Source organism: Varanus komodoensis, unplaced genomic scaffold, assembly GCF_004798865.1.
Source record: "Varanus komodoensis strain SLA01 unplaced genomic scaffold, ASM479886v1 scaffold4, whole genome shotgun sequence".
In the NCBI taxonomy this organism is placed as follows: domain Eukaryota; kingdom Metazoa; phylum Chordata; class Lepidosauria; order Squamata; family Varanidae; genus Varanus; species Varanus komodoensis.
In genome coordinates, this window is record NW_025335941.1 from 11,087,973 (window position 1) to 11,109,605 (window position 21,633).

The window sequence follows — 21,633 nt, forward strand, 5'->3', positions numbered from 1 at the left end:
AGGCAGCTTACATCATCTCTCCTCCTCCATCTTATCCCCACAACAACAACCCTGTGAGGTAGGTTGGGCTGAGAGTCTGTGACTGGCCCAAAGTCACCCAGTTGGCTCCATGGCTGAGCGGGGACTTGAACCCGGATCGCCTGAGTCCCAGTCCCATGCTCTCAACCACTACACCACACTGGCTCTAGTATTGAAAGCTTGTTGCTTGAATTTGAATTTTTCCAACTTCCACCAAGATTTGCATGTGCAGCACTTCTACTTCTACTTTAAGCTTCAAGGTCCACCACAGCAGCCTCTTACTCACTGAAAGAGGGAGGGCACTTCACTGGTGACAGCCGAGAGTGGGCCAAACACAACCCAGCTGCATCCATTTTCAGGGCTCTTGACTGAGCACAAGTTGCTACATGTGCCCTAGCGATTCCAGACTCCACGCTCACTGTCCTGCTATCTGCATCAACCATTTTTTTGGCAGTCTGATAAGTATCATCATTGGATGCCTTCATACGCATTTCGTTCATCCAACAGCACCAGTCTTACTTACCAGCAGTGGCCCACTAAGGAGCTCACCTTGCACACTGGATTCATGTCAGTAAGCCACGCTTCTTATCCATCTAAATTTTTAGAATGAGGTTTAACAAAACTTGTTAATGATATACATACCAAATGCTCAGTCTTTCAAAATAGCTAGCATTTGCCTCTGAATAATACTTCCAGCATAATGAACCAAGCTCTCAGTTTGTCTGAATCATTTTCAGCTACCACAATACTGTAATTTATTTAGACAAATACAAGGGAGTCTGTTACAGATCTATAAATATTTCTGTGTCTGATTTCACTTTTAGTAATGGCTTATAGATGAAAAATAAAATGAAACTGTAACAAAGATCTATTGTATCCAGGTTGTGTGGGTATGACTGGGTCTTCCCAGTTATACACACACAAACTGCAGTTTTGATAGGTAAGAGCTTTATGGAAGCTAGTGTAGTCAAGTGGTTAAGAGAAACAGTAATTGTATAATTAAGGCTGCACTCTTACTTGGAAGTCCTACCTAACAAATTAGGACTTCTAAGTAAGCCTTGTCTGTAACTATGGTTACTTAATACTAATTAATTTGAAATAAAAATATCTGTACATGTGGTTGTCTCGTAAAAGTAATATAATCTGGATCAGCCTTCCCCAATGTGGTGCCCTCCAGGAGGTATTTTCTATTACAATCAATCTTTATTGTGTGGTCACAGACCAGACAAATACAACTTCCATAATCCCTGTCTACCAACCCATGTTGGTTGCTGCAGAAAGGGAGTTGTAATCAATGCACCTGGAGGATACCAGGATGAGAAAGGTTGGACCAGAGCCACATTGAGAAGTCGCCTGATAAATCATGGTACAATCCCTCTCCCCCTGCACAATCCCAGCCTGGCCTGTGCGTAATGGCCCCTCCTTGCTTCATAAAACATATGTGACTAGTACAAAGTCAAGGACACTCTATACTGGAGCCCATTTCATGAGAAATGCACTGCTATGCTGATTTTGCCCCCCAGAACAGCTTCTGGTGTAGGGGCACACAGTAATGAATACAGCAGTTTCCATCATATTTATATTGCACTAAAAGCACTGCACATGAATGGTGTTGCAGTTACATAACCATGCATCCGGAACACTTGCATGCTTTGATCATTTGTATATATAAGGCACACAACTTAATATTGTTGCAATTGGAGCAGAAAGAGGGACCATTTTACCCTTTTTTCATTCTGCCAACTGCTGCTTCATAGGAAGGCAATTTTGAAAATAAAGCATGTGGCTGTTTGCAGCTGCACAGCTATAGATGTGTAGGTAGAACATGACAGTTGAAAAAAAAAGCGATAAACTGTATGCAAACCTGTACAGCTGTGCAGAACTAATTTAAAAGTAAAATATTTTGTTATCCTCTACTGGACAGTCATTAAAAATAGCCATAGGCAAAAATGGGTTTCCTGCCTGGAAATCCCATAAAAATCCACATGAGGAATGAGGAAAACAACATGTATATCCTATCATAGGATAGGAAAAATTTGGAAAGGGTGCTGCAAAAGGAGTTCTACAGCATTAAAGCCATTCCTACTGCTAAAACTACTGAATGGAGTACATGTATCTTTGAAGCACACTGGTGGAAACAATGGAAAACCAACATAAAAGTAGTTTAAGAAAATAGAATATTAGAAGAAAAAATAGTAAGTTGGGGAGTGTGTTGTGTGCCTTCTGCTTGAGCAATGCTGAAGTAATTGAGGGGAAAAGTACAGATGGGACTTGGTTGGATTGACTAGCCACAGCATTCCTGATGTCCTTTCCATATGAAGACAAGTATGCATGCTGGCCAGGCTGCAAGAAGTTGAGAAGTATAAAAAGTCTGGAATATAGCTATTATAGCTATTAATGATAAGTTAACTTGTGATATTAAATTGAAAAAAGATGTGACAAACAAAAATAATTTGAAGAGATATGGAAACTGTTTATTGAATATGCTTTAATAAAGGGAAAGGGGTGTGAGCCATCACAAGATTCAATGCAGATCTGGAAGTGGAATGGGAGTTGAGCAACCTGAATGCATAAAAGCTTTTACACTAAGTAACATGTATATGTTGATCCTGCAGGAAGGTAGCACTATTATTGTATTGTTTATGATCCTCATTATTATGTATTGTTTTATATTTGTGTAAACTGAGTTTTAGTTTTTAAATAAAAAACCCTGATGTTTCCTTCCCATTATTTCAAAAAGGCACTGTAGCTATTGTAATGCATTGGTGAAAATCGATAATGTCCCCAAGCAAAATTCCAGCCCCCATCAGTTAAAAACTTAAATCACAAGTTACTGGTACAACCTCATCGACACCTCCCCAGTTCCAAGGAGTTCAGTGGAACTAATTCCCAGGTTAGTGCAACCTAAATTATACAAAGTCCTTCCTCAGTTTCCACAAGCATGAATAGCATGGATTTTCACGCATGGGGCTAAGTGCTTTTGTAGCTTTCATTGCCCATGCTGTTTTAAAATCCTAGACACAGCTGGAGACAACGGGGAAAGAAAAGTTCTTCCAAGTGAAAATGCCTTCAAACCAGGCACAGATTAGAATCTTCCTTTATACGTTTGCACAGGGAAGGTTGGAAAGCTCGTGAAAGTTGTAGGATCGCGGGTCAAATATGCGCTACTCCCCCAGTTTTTAACATCATTACCCAGCAAAGCTTTATTCCACTTCAGCTCAAGAAAAGAACGGCCACTTTTGAATTCGGGTTACCCCGGGCATGACCGGGAAGGCTGCAGCCAGAAGTCTCCCGCAAAGCGCAGCGCTCTCTCCCCGCATCCCACCCCCTCGGCAGGAGTCACACGGCCACGTTTTCTCCAGGGAGCTTCGCCTGCTGGTTTGCGAGCCACGGGCTGCTGCCTACGAGAGAGGCGGTTCCACCGCTGGAGATGGAAGGGACGCCCTTCCTCGTCCTTCAGAAAGCCGTCCGACCAACGTCCCGCGGGCCGCCTGCTCTCCCCAGCGACCCGCGGGAGCCCCGGCCCTTGGCAACAGCCGGCGCCGCTTCCCGTTTGGATTTGCCGGGCCAGCGCGCGAGGCTCGGGCGACCCGCTGGGGAGGAGCGGCGGTGAGCGAGCGCGTGCCAGCAGCAGGGGCGGGAGCGCCCGCCGTTAGCCGCCGCCGCGATGCGCTCCCCGCCGCCAGGGCCGCCCAGCCCCCCCCCCCGCCGCCTCGGGCGCCAGCGCCGCTCTCCTTCCTCCCCGCCCGGCTGGCGCCGACCAATCGGAAAGATGCGCACGTGACGAGCGCTCCCTGCGATGACCTCATCCCTGGTGTGGGATGACGTCAAATTCAAGATGGATGGAATCACGGCGGTGGCGGCAGAGCGCGCGGGCGAATCGTAAAGAGAGGCGGCTGAAGGGGGAAGGAAAGGGGGTGCCCGTCCAGCGGCGGAGAAGGTGAGTAACGGGCACCCTGTACGGCTTGTGTAAGGCGGGTCTTCTCTTGGACAAAGGCACGGGTTTTCCCCGTGCACAAAGGCGTCTTTTCCTGACGTAACTCTGAGGTATATTTTTTTTCTCCCACCGAGTAGGGCTGCGGTCTCGAGTGCCTGTGTGCGCCTGCGCAACTTACAAAATTGGTTTCCCACCCCTTCACGGCGCATGTGTGGACTTTCGCAGCCACGCTTCGTAACATGGGTTACTCGTGTCGCTGCGTTCTATGAGTTCCGTAGTGCGCATGTCTGTTGCCCACCGCTTGTTCGCAGCTGCTTTCTCTTGCTGCGCCTGTGCAGTGCCCATACAGGAACAGGTTGATTGCACATGCGCCACACTTGGGTATCATCTCTGTGGGTGGTTGTGTGAGCGTGCGCAGGAAAATGGGTGTGGTGGGTTGTTGAGCCTTATGATGTCATTCTGGGCAAGGAATGCAAGGGTAGGACTTGTTCTCTGCAGAAAAAAAAAAGGAGTTTATTGATTGCAGCTTTCCTGGTTGTTCGTTATACTTGCTTCTCACATGTTCTAATGAATAGGCTGGGATGCTAGGACTTGGATGTGGAGGCTCAAGTATTAAAGCTGACCCACTGACATAGACGGTTTTACCCTAAACGTGAATATAGATGGGCTGAGTCTAGTTATGCAGAAGGACGTTGGGAAATACTGTGTGCACGGCTTTGCTCATTCTAGGGTTTAAACCTAGTTTTGAGAAATAGTGCTGGCTTGTTTTTGCAGAAGCTTTGGCTGATCTTTGAATAGCCATGCCTCAAGTTATTCCTTGTCGACCTGGGCATCAGGCTTTGATGTCAGTACTGCTGAGTTGGAGTAGTTTGAGGTGATGCTAATGCTGTTGTATCTAAGTAATAAAACATTGTTTGTTTCTAGCGCATATATGTGTCCACTTAGAAGCCCCCGAATCAAGTGGGACTCACTTCATTGCTTGCTTTAAAAGTGATTAGCAAGACTGAAATAGCACGGAGAAGCCAATTATTGTTTTTAAAATGGTAGCAGTCACTAAAAATTGCTTTTACATAAGGCAGATCAGGGTTTCTGAACATTCATGGGTGAAATTGAGGAGAACTTGGTGGTAGCATGTTCTTTAAGCCTAGTATCTGTCGCTCTCTCCATGCACTGAAGGAGCAGCTCCACTATCAAAGATTATCATCACAGCTCTGATTGACTGAGGCTCCCTGTATTCTGATCTCTACTGCCAATAATATTGGTGCATGTGTCCCTTTCAGCCTGGTCATATCTGCCTGCTCCATCTCTGCAGGTGTAGGGGGTGCTATCTAACCATGAGCCATAGGATTGCAGACCTGATTTATGTTACTCTTCATTATCAGTGTAAGTATTTCATGAAATAGTATCTTTTTGTTTGTTTTTTGCCCAAGTTTACACCTGGCCCACTTGTCATACTTGAAACTTGCCTCCCTTTATAAACTGGATCAGCACAAAACCCTCTTAATAGTATGTAACAAACTGTATGCTGCTTTGCATCCTGACAAAACTATTTAGTATGCTTTTGATTTATCCCATGAGGCTTTAGTCTCAGTAGGCAGAAGTACTCAAATAGAAATATTTTGGAGAATTGCATAAGGTAATCTACAGGTAATGTCCTAATATTTATGCAAAGTAACACAAAAAAGGCTCTTAAGTGGTTTAGAAACTAAAATGGAGATGAAGGCAATGATGATGGGAAAACATAATTCTTCAGTTGTTTACATGTGCTTAGCCTTACATTCCTTAAGAGATGGGGACTGCAGGGTTAAGCCAAAGGGGAGGCTTCTTGAAAAAGAGTTCTAAGAAAGGATGTGATGAAAGAGACAGCTATGGCATTATCATAGGTGTTGTGGGAAAGTAAGGGGCAGCGAGAGAGAAAGGACAGTGATTTACATGAAATAAGATCTTCAGATTGCCTGAGGGGTAGTGTTGAAGGACAAGGACTGTGATATGGCAGGTTATGAAGATAGAGACATAATGTAGCCAAAGCTGTCAAGAGCTTTAAAGGTGAAAATATGATTCTAGGTAGGGTGTGGAATGGAGAAAATGGTGTGTTTTCATGAGAGATAGCTCTCTGCTTTCTGTTGGAGTTCTCAAGGTGTGTGTTCTTAGTGCTCCTCTGTTTTTTCCCCCTATGCTCTGCCCCTATCAAATTGCAAACAGGATGGGACATTTTTGAGTAGGAAAGCTGTAGGGAAAGAGCAAAGTACCTGCTACAGATGCTTAAAAAAAGAAGTTTGCACTACTATATATGTTTAGTTTAGCCTTGAAGGTCATAGAGTGGAAGCACCAAGAAGCAAGAGGAAACCTGACTTTGGCAGAGCAATAGGAGTCAAAGATGAGAGGTTATCAACTTGCCTGGCTGTTCCTTCCAATAGTGCAGGGATCAGGTTGTGAAGAGGGCTGCCATCTACCTAGCCAGCTGGGAACAGCAGGGATAAGTGCTGGAACTGACTTCCTACTGCCTTCATGATGTTAGTGTCCAGTAAAGCCACACTACTACAGAACTCATTTGAATGTTCACAAATGGGCAGCTACAACTTCCTTATCTATATTTTTAAAAATTAAATTTATATCCCACCTTCTCACCCCCACCACTCCCAGTGGCATGTAAGACACCAACCAGGCAAAATCTGTTGCAACCAATTTATTTATTTATTTATTTAAAACATTTCTATGCTGCCCCCATCACAGCAAAGCCTCGGGGCGGCTCAGAGCGAATTGACAAATTGACAAGCCACAGGGCAAAAGTTTGTCTGATATGAACACCTTTGCCTGCTGGTAGAAGGCCATCAAATAATCAGTGTGGTGAAGCGGTTAATGTTGGACTAAGACTGGGGACACCCATGGTTGAGTCTCCATTTGACCATGAAGCTTACTGGGTGAGATTGGGCCAGTCTTTGCCTTTTAGCCTAACTGACTATACAATTGTGAGGATAAAAGGGAGAGCAGGAGTATATAAACTGGCTTGGGTTTCTTGCAGGTAAAGGCAGGACATAAAATTGAAGAAGGCACTAGCCTGGCCTTCCTTACTCTGGATTTCTGAAGTATGGGAGATGCCACTGAGAAGGCCTTCTCAGATTCTCACCAGACGTGTCTCAGATGATGCTGGGAGAGAGGGGCCTCTTCTCCTGATTCTCTTAAAATATGAATAAGCTCTAATTGGAGATTGTGGTGTTTCAAGTAGACTGTCCTTGAGTTATGTAGGGCTTTATACATCATAACTGGTATCTTAAAATGAACCCTAAATAGACCATGTGAGTCACATGGTGAGTAAAAATGTCTTCAGCTAAAGTAGATACAATTCACTTTTTATGAGTCTCATAGCACACATGATATACATTGAGAGGATTCACAGTGTGCTCCTAAAATCAACACAAACACTCTTCTTGCAAGTTGGAGAGGCTAACAAACCTTAGTACTGGAGTCTAGATGGTACTTTCCAAGTTGCCTGTCCATCATGCTTTAGCAAACAAAAGCAACACTGGGAGGTTGGTGTGTTGCAATGCAATGTGTTGGCCTCAAGCCCAGTCTTTATTTCCAGGAATGCCTCTGAATGCTAAGCATACATAGAATAATGAAGAAAAGTAGGTTGGGGATGATGGGGAGCCTCCTGAAGGGCTAGGTGGTAGGGGCAGCATCTTCAGAACCTGGAAGGGAGAGCAGGGATGAGGGGGGATACTTTTGCTGGTGCTGTGCGCTTTTTGAGGTGTATGTTAGTAGGCTGGCTTACTGCCTACTAACTGGCTGCTTTGTTTTTTGTATTTTCCTTATTTTGTGTGTTTCTTTGAGCATCATGATTTTGCGTTCTCTGAAATGAATATTTTTGCCAGCGTGATTTGTCACTTGAAGCTCAGACTGCACCTTTCTTCTACTTGGTTTCTTGGCCACATTACTTTTCCCTGGCTTAGCATGTCACTGAAATCCATTTTTAACTCAGATAAATCATCCAGCAATAAACATGGGTTATTTTCCGAGAAAGGCAAGTTTGGTCCATTATTTTAGTGTAATGTGTAAACATCCGTGACTTGTTTAGTTGCATCTGCTTGCAGCAGGAGCCAGTGGACAAGCATGCAACTCACACTTACCATGGTGTGCAAATTGAGTCATTCAGAAATTTGAGACAAAAATAATGCTGAGAATTACTGCAAGCCAGAAACATTTTTGTGTACTAATTTTGTTCTTAATGCACTTTTTTCTCACCTTCCCTCCAGACCATCTGATATACAGACTGTAAAGTAATTGGAGATTAAAGAGGAAATGCAATCCTGAACCTAAGATTTCTGTCATTTTGGAGTGTTTTAAAACAGAAGAAAGAAAGTTTTTGTGGTAGGTTTTATTTTTTATTATATTATAAAACACTTAGGTTTGTTTCAGCAGTAATGCTGAAGCATAGTTGAGTTTTGTGTGAGTAAGCAAGCTTGAGTGCTGTCTGTTTCCATCTCTTCGTCTTGCAAGGTCACAAGGAGGATGGGAAACATCTAGTTCCTGTTTTAAACTAACTAGAGTTCCCCATGACATCTGAACCTGGATTGTGGCCGGTGGGGGGGGGGGATTCTTAATCAGTTTTAAACAAGAAGTGGATGTATCTATTTTCCTCATGGAAATTTTGCATTACATCCAAAACAGGTTTAAGAGTTTAATCTAGTAGCACAAAGCAATTACATTATGATTGTGTCACACAAGTAAATATGGTCTAGGTGCACTGTAAGAGAAGCTGCATGAATTAACATTGCAACATTAGGCAAAACTGGAAGGGCAATAAATGAACATACTATGAATACATATGCTGTGTTTCAATTCAGGGCAAGTATATTTAAGGAGTGGATGGTTGAAGAATGGTAATCTTCTCTCCATCACATCCTCACAGAGAGCCAGTAACAAATCCGATCCATCTAGTTAGTGGACCAGACACCTTTGATGCAAATACAGTTTCTGAACCTCACAACAGGAAAAAAAGGGGGTTGGAGACAAGATCAGGACATTGACAACAAGAATATTTCATCCCCCCAAAATTGTGACTGTTGCTGTTACCTTTTCAGTATCACTTGCCACTTTACACAATTGTTGATCTAGTCAGAATGTAAGGCAGTATCCCATTTCCCCCTTTGGTGATGGGAACTGCCCAAATAGCCTTGAATGCTGAATCAGGGCAAGTGATCTAGCTACATGATCAAATGAGGAATGTTTATAAAGCAGAAAACGTCTTAAAGGTTTCTTTCACTTCTGTGACATTCAAGTCTAATCAGCACATATATATTTTGAATTCCACAGGTTTGTGCATTTTATTTGCACTTAAGTCAACCTTGGCCTAACAAGCATTCTTATGTAATATGTAGGAATAGGATAATATACATGTCTATTTGGAGGCAATCCCCTGCTAGATTTGTGGGGATGTACTACCAAGTAAACTGTGTAGGATAGTAGCTTACGTGTTCTTAGATGACCCATGACCAAAGGGCAGATGGATTCTAACAGATCAATCCATTATGTTCCAGATTATTCTTTGACTGGATAGCAACATATTTTGAAAAGTCATTTCTTTTTCTCTCTAGGTCTAGAACAGTTAATTATGCATACAATTATATATCATCTGCTATATCTAAATTTTAAACATAATTAGAAAGCTTCTCATGTTAAACCAGCATGACAGATGATTCAGTTAAAAAAAGGCAATTATCAGTACTTACCTTAAAACATATATGGACAACCAGTGGGCTCTCGTACATGCAGCCATTTGATTTCTTCTGAGAGGCTTGCTGTAGGTGCCCACAGTACCGTCTACTTTGAATTCTCCGCCCCAGCCTACCCCACCACATGTCTTTACTGAGAAAGAGTGCATGTGTGGAAATCCATCCTGACTTCTCCACAGCTGTGGTTTTCACAGCCTGTCAAACACCTGTCTACCTAGAGTGCCATTAAAATGGTGTTCAGGAAGGGTCATCTCCATGTGTAATCTCCATTTAAATTGCTCTTTTCTTCTTGCCCTAAGTGAGAGGAGGAGGGCAAATTGCAGACTAAACTGAGCACCCTGGGAAGGGAAATTTTAAATCTCCCAAGCACTACACACTTAAATAAGTGAGGATGGAAAGTATGTGATTGAGAGAGGAGCCAGGTAAAATCTGTGCGTGTGTTTGTCTATGTGAGTGCACATGAATGGGAAGTTGGTCTACCTCCATTATTGCATGTGGCCCCAGGGTATGGGACAAAAAGGATGCCCAACCTGCCTTATGCTATACATTTAAGATGCAAAAACGTGCAATTATCTAAACATAGCAGATTGGATTGAGATTAATTTAATTGTACTTAGATTTCATTGAAATCAAAGAGGTCTAAATAATGATTAACTTTTCACATAGATTTCAATGGGTTAGACTGGATCCAACACACTCTGCACATGTGTATAGGATGGCATATTCAGATTTACTCAGAAATAAGACTCACTGTGTTAAACAGTGCTTACTCCCTAGTAAATATGCTTATGATTGTAGCCTTAACCTGGTTTAAACATTAACACTGATCCAAAACCTGACATTAAATGAGCATGTGTAGCTAGCTTTCAAATCAGGGCTTTATTTTTGTTCCACTCTGCAGAAAAACAGGAAAGAACCAAACTTTTTTTGCCATCTACTTGACTACCTCATATAGTAAATCATTACAAGTAGATAACTACTTTGAGGTATATTAGCTGTCATATGAACAGAATTAGAGATGGTTTTGTTGATTGTGTACTGTTGCAAATCTTCATGGTACTTTCTTACTGTATGTTGTTATTTAACACTTACTTCACTCCATTGTATATTAGATGGAAAGTAGTATGTTGCTAAAAAGAAACAGTGTATTAAAGGATGCATGTTTTGAGGGCAGTTACTGGAAAAGAAACCCAACTTGTTAGAAAGGAAGAAAAAACTGCTTCTACTTTTCCTTTCTTTTTAAAAAAAATCCTACTTAAATTATACTGTGATTCTGTCTTTTGTCATCTTTCAGGTAAACCTAAATCATGGAGGGACTCTTGCATTATATAAATCCAGCACATGCTATTTCTCTTCTAAGTGCTTTAAATGAGGAACGATTGAAGGGGCAACTCTGTGATGTTGTGCTAATAGTAGGAGACCAAAAATTTCGAGCTCACAAAAATGTTCTGGCTGCCAGCAGTGAATACTTTCAGACTTTGTTCACTACAAAAGAAAATGAATCTCAGTCAGTGTTTCAGCTTGACTTCTGTGAACCAGATACTTTTGACAATGTGCTGAACTACATTTATTCCTCATCGTTGTTTGTTGAGAAAAGCAGCCTTGCTGGTGTGCAAGAAGTGGGGTACAGTCTTGGAATTTCCTTTCTTACTAACATTGTGTCTAGAAGTCCTCAAATCCCTTTGCCTCCATGTCCTGTTAAGAAACTACTATTCCAAGAGGAAGATGAAAACAATTCCCAGAAAAGAAGTGTCATAGTTTGTCAGAATAAAACTGAAGTGCAGGGGGAACATGTTGGGCAAAGCCCACATGACATAAGCCATAGTTCTCAATCCTCACCCTTGGTTGCTGCCAAAACTAAGCGGCCACAAGTATCACAGTCAACTGAGTTTTTGCATAGCCTATCACTAAATGAAAGGAGATGGCTGAAAGACAGCTCTCTAAGATACAGCAAGTCTCACGAAGCATCAAGTGCAGCGGATGATCAAAACAGAACTAAAAGAAATGCAGTATTGTCTCAGAAACCTTTTGCAGACAAGGAAGCAGTTGCAGATGAACCAGGAGGAAGCAATCAGCTCTTAAAAGGAAAATCAGCAGAAGTACCTTTGAAAAGGCCTTGTCCACCAGCTGTGTCTCTGTGTAGTTCACCAGAATCCACATTTTTGTTCAGAGAGACAGGAAAAGGAGAAGACAGGAATTTGCTGTACTATTCCAAGTTAGGTTTAGTGATCCCATCTAGGGTGTGTGGTTCTGAAAACCAAAGTATTGACAGGAGTGGACCACTTGTAAAAAGTCTCCTTCGAAGATCATTGTCTATGGATAGTCAAGTTCCTGTTTATTCATCTTCTGTGGAATTGAAGATTGCCCAAGGATCTTCAGTGGTGAACAACACACAAGGAAGAATATTAAATATAATATCCCAAAAGTCATCCATGAAAGATTGTACAGAAAAGGCAGTTGCTGATGACAAGATGCAGGTAATGCAACCACATCGCCTTAGGTCCTTTAGTGCTTCCCAGTCAACAGACAGGGAAGTAACTTCTCCTGTTAGAGAAATACGAATAAAAACTGAACCTAGCAGTCCCCTTTCAGATCCTTCTGAAATAATAAGAATTACAGTGGGGGATGCTTCATCATCTGCCAATAAAAGCAACCCTTTTAAAGCTGAAGTTGACCATAGGGATCTCAGTAGACTTCCTGTTAAAAGAAGGTTTCAAGCAGACAGAAGGCTACCACACACAAAAATTAAGGTGGATGAACATGCTTCCCCTGGGCCAGAGGACAATTTTGAGGAAAACTCAAATCCTACACCCTTTGCAGACTTCCCAGATTCTGACATTAGCAAAGATGAATGTAGTGAACTGGAAGAAACAAAGCCTAACAAAAAGTTTAAGTGCAAACACTGCCTTAAGATTTTCAGGTCAACAGCAGGTCTTCATCGTCATGTCAATATGTATCATAACCCTGAAAAACCATATGCTTGTGATATTTGTCATAAGAGATTTCACACAAACTTCAAAGTTTGGACACATTGCCAGACACAGCATGGAATTGTGAAGAACCCCTCACCTGCTTCCAGTTCACATGCTGTCTTGGACGAAAAATTCCAAAGGAAGCTCATTGATATAGTGAGAGAGCGAGAGATTAAAAAGGCACTGATTGTTAAACTAAGACGTGGCAAGCAAGGTTTTCAGGGACAGGCTGGTTCACAAGTACAACAAGTCATCAAAAGGAACCTGAGGTCAAGAGCCAGAGGAGCCTACATTTGTAACTACTGTGGGAAAGCATATCGCTTCCTGTCACAGTTTAAGCAGCATATAAAAATGCACCCAGGGGAAAAGCCAGTTGGAGGGAATAAGGCTATTAAGCCAAAAGAGGATACTCCTGTTGAAAGCCCAGTCGAAAACAAAAAGGTTTACCAGTGTCGTCTTTGTAATGCTAAGCTTTCCTCTCTTATTGAACAGGGAAATCATGAGCGGCTGTGCCGGAATGCAACAGTTTGTCCTTACTGCAGCCTTCGGTTTTCTTCTCTAGAGTTGAAGCATGACCATGAAATCACATGTGAGTACAAGAAGCTCACTTGCCTAGAGTGCATGCGCACTTTTAAATCCTCCTTCAGTATTTGGCGTCATCAGGTTGAAGTGCACAACCAAAATACTATGGCTCCAACAGAGAATTTTTCTTTACCAGGTCTGGAACACAATGGTGAAGCAAGTAGTGCTTCAAGACTGCATGCTCAGTCAGAACCTAACAAAATGAACAACTTCATTGCAGCCAAAGAAGATGGCGTATTCAGTGATTCCTCAGAACAGATTAACTTTGATTCAGAGGATTCCTCATGCATCCCTGAAGATCTTAGTATTTCCAAACAATTTAAAGTTCAGATCAAAGAAGAACCAGCAGATGATGGAGAAGAGGAGGTCTCTGAAAGTAATCGGGAACCTAAGGAAATGGCTGCTAATAAAGACAGTGGTTTGTGGCCCTGCGAAAAGTGTGGAAAAATTTTTACTATACACAAACAACTAGAACGTCACCAGGAGCTCTTGTGCTCTGTGAAGCCTTTCATTTGCCATGTGTGCAACAAGGCCTTCCGGACCAATTTCCGTCTCTGGAGTCATTTCCAATCCCATATGGCACAAGCTGCAGAAGAACCAGTGCGTAAAGAACCGGAGATGTGTGCATCGGCTAATTCTCCATCACCACCACCCTTGCCTCCACCTCCACCACTTCCCAAAATCCAGCCTTTGGAACCTGATAGTCCTACAGGCTTGTCAGAAACTCCTTCAGCTACTGAGAAATTATTTGTTCCACAGGAATCAGACACTCTTTTTTACCATGCTCCACCACTTTCAGCTATCACATTCAAAAGACAGTATATGTGCAAACTCTGTCACAGGACATTCAAAACTGCATTTAGTCTTTGGAGTCATGAGCAGACACACAATTAGAAAAAATGCATAAAGAGTGCCTACAGGGAGTTATATATCCTGTTAAATTTCCATGATGTTGCTGAAATTGCACCACTGAAATAAGATATAGATGTATACATACACGTATGTATATAATATAAAGTGACAAGAATCCTCAAGAATTAAAATTGAAAGTGTATGATGCTCCTTTGGTTGTGGAGATTAAGGTAAATGAAATTTATTATCATAGAAAAGATAGCTCAGTTTCTTTAAGTATTGTATTCCAAACTTTCCTCATTTCAGAATTTCATTAATATCTGCATACATCATCCTCATCCTGTGATATTGGTATATATGCATTCATGTTAAAAAGCAACAGCAACTTAAATAATTTAGAGTAATAGAAATCATGCAATTATTTTTTCGGAGAGTAACAATCTCATGAGCTCTTTATCATTCATTTGAGGTTAAGGAAAGAATTGGATTGAGTGCTTCACTGTGTTGACCTTGATCTTACTGAGGGTTAGCAATAACAAACAAAACCTCATTTGACCCTTATTGAAAGTTTTTTATTAACATGAACTTTTTGTTGTTGTTACTGCGATTTTCTGTATGGATGTAATGTAAGGTACAATACAATTTAAACTTAGCAATACATGCATATTTGGATTTTTATATACAAAGTAGCAGCCAGCCTGCCTCCAGCCATTTTAATGAATTTTTGAAGGAAGGATATAGGAACAAAGATACATTGCTTTATTTGATTATCTGAGGCTGATATTCTATACATATTTTGATACCCAGAGTGAATATGATGAGTAGCAGGCAGCTGATATCCTAATGCAAACTATATTTCTTTAGTTTTAGCATGGAACAGCACTGAATGGATGTCAAAAATTCTTGTACTTTATTTCTTCTGATCTGTGTTGGTGGTGGATGTGTTTTCTTACAATGGAATGTATGCATATGCCAGTTCTGGATACAGGAAGCAAATTCAGACCCATTAGATAATAGCGGTGAACACATCCAGAGCTACACATTCAAATGTAAATAGTTACATATGTATAAAAGAATAAAATAAAAATGAAGACCTTTATTAAAAATGCCTAGTTCAGAGTGGAGTGGAAATTGCAACAATGCATATGTTGTATTTCATAAATGCAAACAGGATGCACAGGGAGAAGAATGTTTCATAATTTGGCCATATTTTTACATTGTGCATTTGTTTAAAAGAGCGCAAAAATCATTTGAGGCACCCTCCAGGGCAGACATAAGCTTAGGCCTATTGACTTGTGTGGGCCTAATATACTTGATTGTGGCTTTGAACTATAGTTAGGCTTGCCTTTCAGAGCAAATGTATCCCATTCACTCCAGTATGTATCCATCTGCTTCTTACTTGCAGGAGACTACTCATACACTTTTCTAAATATGCAGATATATTCAAATTTATGCACAAATATGAATGTGTGTGGCGGGGGCACCATTCATGGATTTTGTCAGCTGGAATTAATGGAGAAGCCATTCTGTGGAGGCAGCTCTGTGTGCCTGTTGGTTCTCTTGCAGCTGAGAAAGACTGGAGTCAGGTAAAAAGTTGCAGCAGGCCTTTGCCCCTAAATGGCAGAGCAAAATCAGTAGCACAGTCATCATTAGGAATGCCCTGTGCTAGGAACCCTTTATAGTTCAATTTCTTGCTCAAAATTCAAATGTAAGCCAGGCTTGTAACTAGTGACATTTTGAACTTTATCTAATGGGCTTTCATTAGAATGTGTGATGAACTTGTGACTAATGTAGATGCAACAGTTAGCTCTTGCAGATCATTTTGGATCATGAGAGAAGATAACATTTTTATTCAGCACTAGCTAGTTGTGATATTCATTAAAGAATAGGATGGGAACTTTGTTATTAAGTTTTGACAGAGGCAGGAGTAATAGCTGGTACCCCAATTCTGAATACATTTATTTTGCAGGAATTCTGTTAAAAGTGGATGCAAATCCATTTCCATGTTAATCCAGTTGCAATAGCATCTAGCACTGTTATTAAGACTCTTACTACTTAGACACAAGTCTAATAAAATAGTAGTTGTAAGCCACTGAATGTCATTAAAATGTGTTCAGGTCTTTTCTGAAAAACAGCTCCACACTCCGCTGCATCAGCATTTAAAGATAAACTCAGGAGTGTTTTAAAAGCAGCTTCTCATAAGCCATGAAGAACTATTCTTTAGAAGTAAAATGTTCCATTGCATGTAGAATTTCCATAATCTAAAACACTAAAAACCAAAAGTGGAGATTGTGTAGAAGTGTTGGGATCCTAAGGCATGGCCACAACCACTTACTTGGTCTCCTGTCCGCACAGAAGGCAAACTAGTCTGATATACCTTGAGCATATTGGGCAGCTGGACTACCCATTTACTCAGTACAGTGAACCCTGTTCAAACTACACCTTGTGAAGGGAACAGGGTATTTGTAGGCTTCCAGACCAGGAGCTGCAGCAGCCAGTTTCATCACCCAAAGTTACTGTACAGCTGCTGTGCTGCTTTACCCTCTGGTGCAGCGGGTTTATTAGGGGTTACCTGTTTATACTGATGATGCAGAGCGTTTGTGAATCACGCCCCTAGTACTTAAAAACGTTATCATGCTTCCGAAATTAGTTAGGCTCCTAACCTGATCCCATGCATGTTTACCCCACAGTAAATCCTCGAAAGTTCATCTAAGAACTATCTCCTGAGGAAATGTAATTAGGTCTGAAATCTTTGAGGTTCTATATTGGCCTTTAAAAAAAACAGGAGTGTGTTGATTAGTAGAATTTAAGATTGTTATTTTTTTACCAATAATCAAATAACTCAGTAAACGGTTTGCAGTGACAAATACCTTACTCTCTTCCTAAACACATTTTACATAAGTGAACATTTTATCATTTATTCAAGAAGTTAAAGGATTTGATTGGCATTGTATTACACTTTGTAAGACACCTACTTTAGAATCAGATTCACACACAATCTTTAAAATCTAACATGCTTGGACTGATTATTCTGTGAGACAAAGCTGGGTTTTTCCCGATTAGTATTAAGAATCATGGCAGTTTAAAGTAATAGTTGAAAAGATTATTTCTTCGTTTCAAATTAAAATTAATTCTGAGTATGAATGTACTTTGCTGGTTATTTAAATTGAATGAAACTAATGCTGTGTTTGCATCTATGTGTTACATTATATAACATAAAACAAAATGCTTTATGTTATAAAATGAGGTTTAGGCAAATTGACCCAGGAACTTTCTCCTACAATGCAGCATTCCTTATCTTCACCCATCTGTATCCCTGCACTTACATGGAAAAATGTGTGTGAAAAATGTGACTATAAATCAGCATAAACTGCATTAAAGCAGCTGTGATCAGAGAAATCTATGCTGCTGGCTCTTGGGGTATTCACAGAGGACGTGTCTCCAATCCACGCAAATGTGCCTGAGGATGGCCAAGAATGCTCGTGGGTCAGAAAAGAGCACAAGCCAACTCAATTTTTACACTGGTCTGTACACAAAGCACTTTTGCCTTTCCAGGCTGGTACCCTCCAGCTCTGTTGGGGTGCAACTTCCATCATCCATTGTGGCTGGGGATGGTGGTACTATAGTCAGTTTGGTTTATCTGAACTCCTGGGACTATTTGAATAACTCTCATTGAGTTCAGTGGATTGAAGGTCACATCTTTTATTATCTGTTACCAATATTTAAATCTAGCGGGGCTCCTGTGCCGCCATTGGCAAAGTGGCACCTCCCAAGTTGCGCAGCCCTACGTCAGATAGTTAGGTGACTGTCCAGGGAATGAACATTCTTCCAGCATCGATTCTAGGCTGAAACAACTTATTGTAAGCCCTGCTTTTAAAAAAAAAAGTTTTCCTCAGCCTGACTTGAAAAAGGCGAAATATGCCTTCCTGCCAATGCTTAAGCAAAATTAGACATTTCAAACAGAGTACCACTATGAATGACATTTCAGTTAAAGTTATACAATAAATCTGAGAAATAGGGCTTTTCCTTGCAACAAAATGCTGTAAGTGAATTTCCCTAGTGATGAGATGGTTGCAAGTTACTCCCCCCATCAATTCTTGTTCCTTAATTCTAAAAAATCCCTGACGGAGAATAATTTTTGTAAAGATTTCCTCCTACCTTTTTATTAAAAACTTTTTTAAAGCCCTAAGAATGTTTATTTTGGTGACCATGAGATAAGTATGCTTCCACTTAAAGATTAATATATGTTTTTAAAGTTATAAATTATGAAAGTTTATTATATACTCTAAATCTTGTTCAAGGAATATATTTAGTTTGAGCATAATAAAAATAAAATGAAATCTATTGATTTATCTTTTAATTTTGCAGTGCTGTGAAGAAAATACTGAAATACTCTACAAGAAAAAATGCTTTGCCTTTTTGTTTGGGTTGCTATTTTTATCAAAGTTCACAGTTTCTGAATAGGGAGTTGGGATATGACATAAGAAAAATATGCAGGTTTAAAAGATACATATTGTACCTTTTGTCTTTATATAGGTCTGTTGATAAAATGAGTGAACTTCAGTCCCATTCATCATAATCACTTAAATGAAAATTTCATGTCAACATGATCAAAAGTGGCCCTTGAAATTAAAAGAATTTCAGGCCCATGAAATAACTGGAGAAGTACTCCAGCAAACTTCATCGACATGCATCTGCATATGAACATTTAACTGTGAAATTCACCAGACTTGAAAAGTTCTTTTTAAGTTCTAAACAAATGCTTTCCTGAACTCTGTCCATAATAAATCTTTCTAAATAGTTATGGAACTGACTGATAGGAAGCTTCAGAAAACTAGCCCTTTCAATGAATGAATGCTTGGAAATCGCTCCCAGTGATTTCAATGATCGTTGTTTCCAAAGAGGGCTGCAGCCTAGATTATTCCCCCACTTCTCCTAATGTGCAACCATTGGCTGCTATTTACAAGTTTTTCACGTCAGAGTGGCCCCAGTTAGTTCAGAGGGGCTAATTTCAGTGGATTGCATCTAAGGATTGTCTTCCAGTTAGCTCCTTTGTTTACTTCTATACTTACCATTTTCCAGAATGGTATTGCTTCTACTTGCCTTGCTACTCTTAATAGCAATTCTTGGTTTCTGAAGCAGAATTCATGGGGGTTTTTTAACCTGTGCTGTTTCATTGCCTCCTCTGGTACTGTAAAAGAGCTTAGTAAGTAAGCAGAACAGTCTTTGAATTAATCTCATTCATACAGGATGGCCAACAGACCTAGGAATATGCAGATAAATTCTGTTTTGGCAATATAAAAATAGTGCCAGCAGTTTTGATTTACGTAATATATAGTACACTTCTACCTATTAAGGTTTAATTTGAGCCATACATTTAATATTTTTCTGCATTTTTGGCACCCTGGCTAAGTCCCATTTGTTTTTAAAGCAAGCTGAAAGTGTTTTCCCTGCACTCTTATCTGCTCAAATAGATCTTGCAGGTATATGAAACTACAAATCCCACCAAAATTGGCTTATCAGAGCATAGAGATAGGTGGCCCTAAGCAGCAATGTGTTTACTATATTTCCTTCAGTGCGCTGGAAAAAAGGTGTGTATCTGATCTTGACTCCTTGGCATGTGCCTATTGTGTTCTGTAATGTTTACATTTTCTTGCCTAAATATTCAAATTAAAAGTACATCACTGCTGTAGGAGAAAGAAGAATTAGTTTATCAGTATTAAAACCTACAGAACTGAACCTTATTGTGACACTCTGGATGTTTTTAAGTGTCATGTTCTTACCTGAAGTATCTTGTATGGCTTAACTTTCTTTGTAAAGGAGCACTATCAAGATAAGCACTTAAGATTCTCAGCTGTGTTACTTTGTTGCCTTTGGAAAAAGGTGTCCAAAATATGGCCTTCCTGTTGTATTTCAAAAGAATGGCTGTTGATTTCAATAGAACATCTAAACAAATGTGCTTCTAACTGCAGCTTTAGTGCTTGCATGATAAATTATCAGAAGCTTAGATGAGTATTTTCAAATTTATGATAGCTCTTGAGTCTGAATAGTGTGGATTGCACCAAGTTTTGTGTTTTGTGTATTGCATTTCATTGCACTGAGACAATTACACACACAACCAGTTTCCTTTCCAGGGTCTGAACTGGCGGTTCACTATGGCCAAATGTCAAATCTTAATGGCTTGAAAAATGTTTTAAAGGAAACTCTTTTAAAAGTTTGGTTTTCTTGTTAATATTCTTATCTATTTTGAGGTTGCCTTGAAAAGGCAGCTGAAGTAGCCATCACCAATGTATGACAAGGACTTTAACTTAAATTCTATTGAAGTTGTTTCTGATGTTAAACTAAAGGTGTGTGATAAACACAAAAGGTTTGTTTTTATAATTATGTATATCTTGTATACATATACCAGTTTAATACTTCTGTGTTGAATTTTAAGTAGCAATCCAACTAACTTTTTAGGACTGAGGATTCCTAGTTTCAAAAGTTTTCTTTTAATGTAATGTTGCTGCTTTGTATTACTTTTCTACTGTATGTTTTCTTTACCTAGATCTTTATTAAGAGAATTTGGAGTAAAATAAACTTGTTCTTTTGAGTTATTCTGCCTCATATATGAGTCCAATATATAAGCTGCCAGTATTCTAGTAGTTATTACTTGAAAGTAAATAGTGTGATTATAGAGGTGCTCATTTAACATGTTGAGCATTAGGACACATCACATGTCTGTGGAATTCAGTGTAATTTAAGAGTACAGGCCCATTCAAAAATAAACACTATTCAGTTTATATGGACTACTCCCAGGTAAGTATATATGGAATTGCAGGCTTACAGTTTAGTGTTTACTTAGAAGTAAATCACACTGTTTCATCATCCTTATTCCCAGGTAAGTATGCTTAGAACCAGAGCCTTAAGCCTACAGTCATACACTAATTTAACTGATTAAATGCCATAGATAGTTTTTAAAGAATCAAACTATACAGGTATGTCTTGCGAGCAGTTTTTCATGCACTCAGCATCTAACATTAGAATGAGATGGTGGCATAATCCATACCACATTCCATGATCACCTATGGTATGTGCTGGTTAGAGGATTGGACTAGGACTCATCAGATACTGGTTCAAGAGCCCACTCTGCCATAAAAATCAAAGCGTGACTTTCAGCTAATCAGTTACTCTGAGCTAAACTTATTTCATAGGGTTGTTGTGAGAATTAAATGGAGAGGAACAGAACCATATATAGCACCTTGGAAGAAAAGGCATGAGATAAATTTAACTAAATGATTGATTGCATTTATATCCCTCCAGGAAGCCAAAGGTGTTATGCCTGTTCCCAAGCTACTTCCTCTACACTCAACAGATGTTGAGCCACTGAATTTTGTATGATTCACTTATTGCTCAAATTAAAGATATGTAAGCTTCTGGGGCAATTGCAAGCCAACACCTTGCTTGGTTATTCTGCTTGATGATTTTTTGCTGTGTGCACACTTGCCTAAACAGATTTCTGTTACTAAGTACATTCTGGTTATTTTTCCCATTTAAATCA

At 40.1% G+C, this 21,633-nt stretch overlaps 1 protein-coding gene across 6 annotated transcripts; it reads left to right on the forward strand.

The window, feature by feature from the left end:
• Window positions 1–3,860: 3,860 nt before the first annotated feature.
• On the forward strand, window positions 3,861–20,689 carry ZBTB21 (zinc finger and BTB domain containing 21). 6 transcript variants are annotated; one of them, XM_044442152.1, is made up of 5 exons: window positions 4,015–5,338; window positions 8,209–8,323; window positions 10,982–12,164; window positions 13,152–13,248; window positions 13,378–20,689. In XM_044442152.1, the coding sequence occupies exons 3-5, from the start codon at window positions 10,995–10,997 to the stop codon at window positions 14,133–14,135; spliced, it is 2,025 nt and encodes a 674-aa protein (XP_044298087.1). In that variant the 5' UTR covers window positions 4,015–5,338; window positions 8,209–8,323; window positions 10,982–10,994; the 3' UTR covers window positions 14,136–20,689. The 6 variants fall into 6 exon arrangements, with proteins under 6 accessions (XP_044298082.1, XP_044298083.1, XP_044298084.1 ...); XM_044442148.1 differs by adding an exon at window positions 3,867–3,958 and having other exon boundaries at window positions 5,236–5,338; window positions 10,982–20,689; XM_044442149.1 differs by having other exon boundaries at window positions 4,012–5,338; window positions 10,982–13,248.
• The last annotated feature ends 944 nt before the right edge of the window (window positions 20,690–21,633 follow it).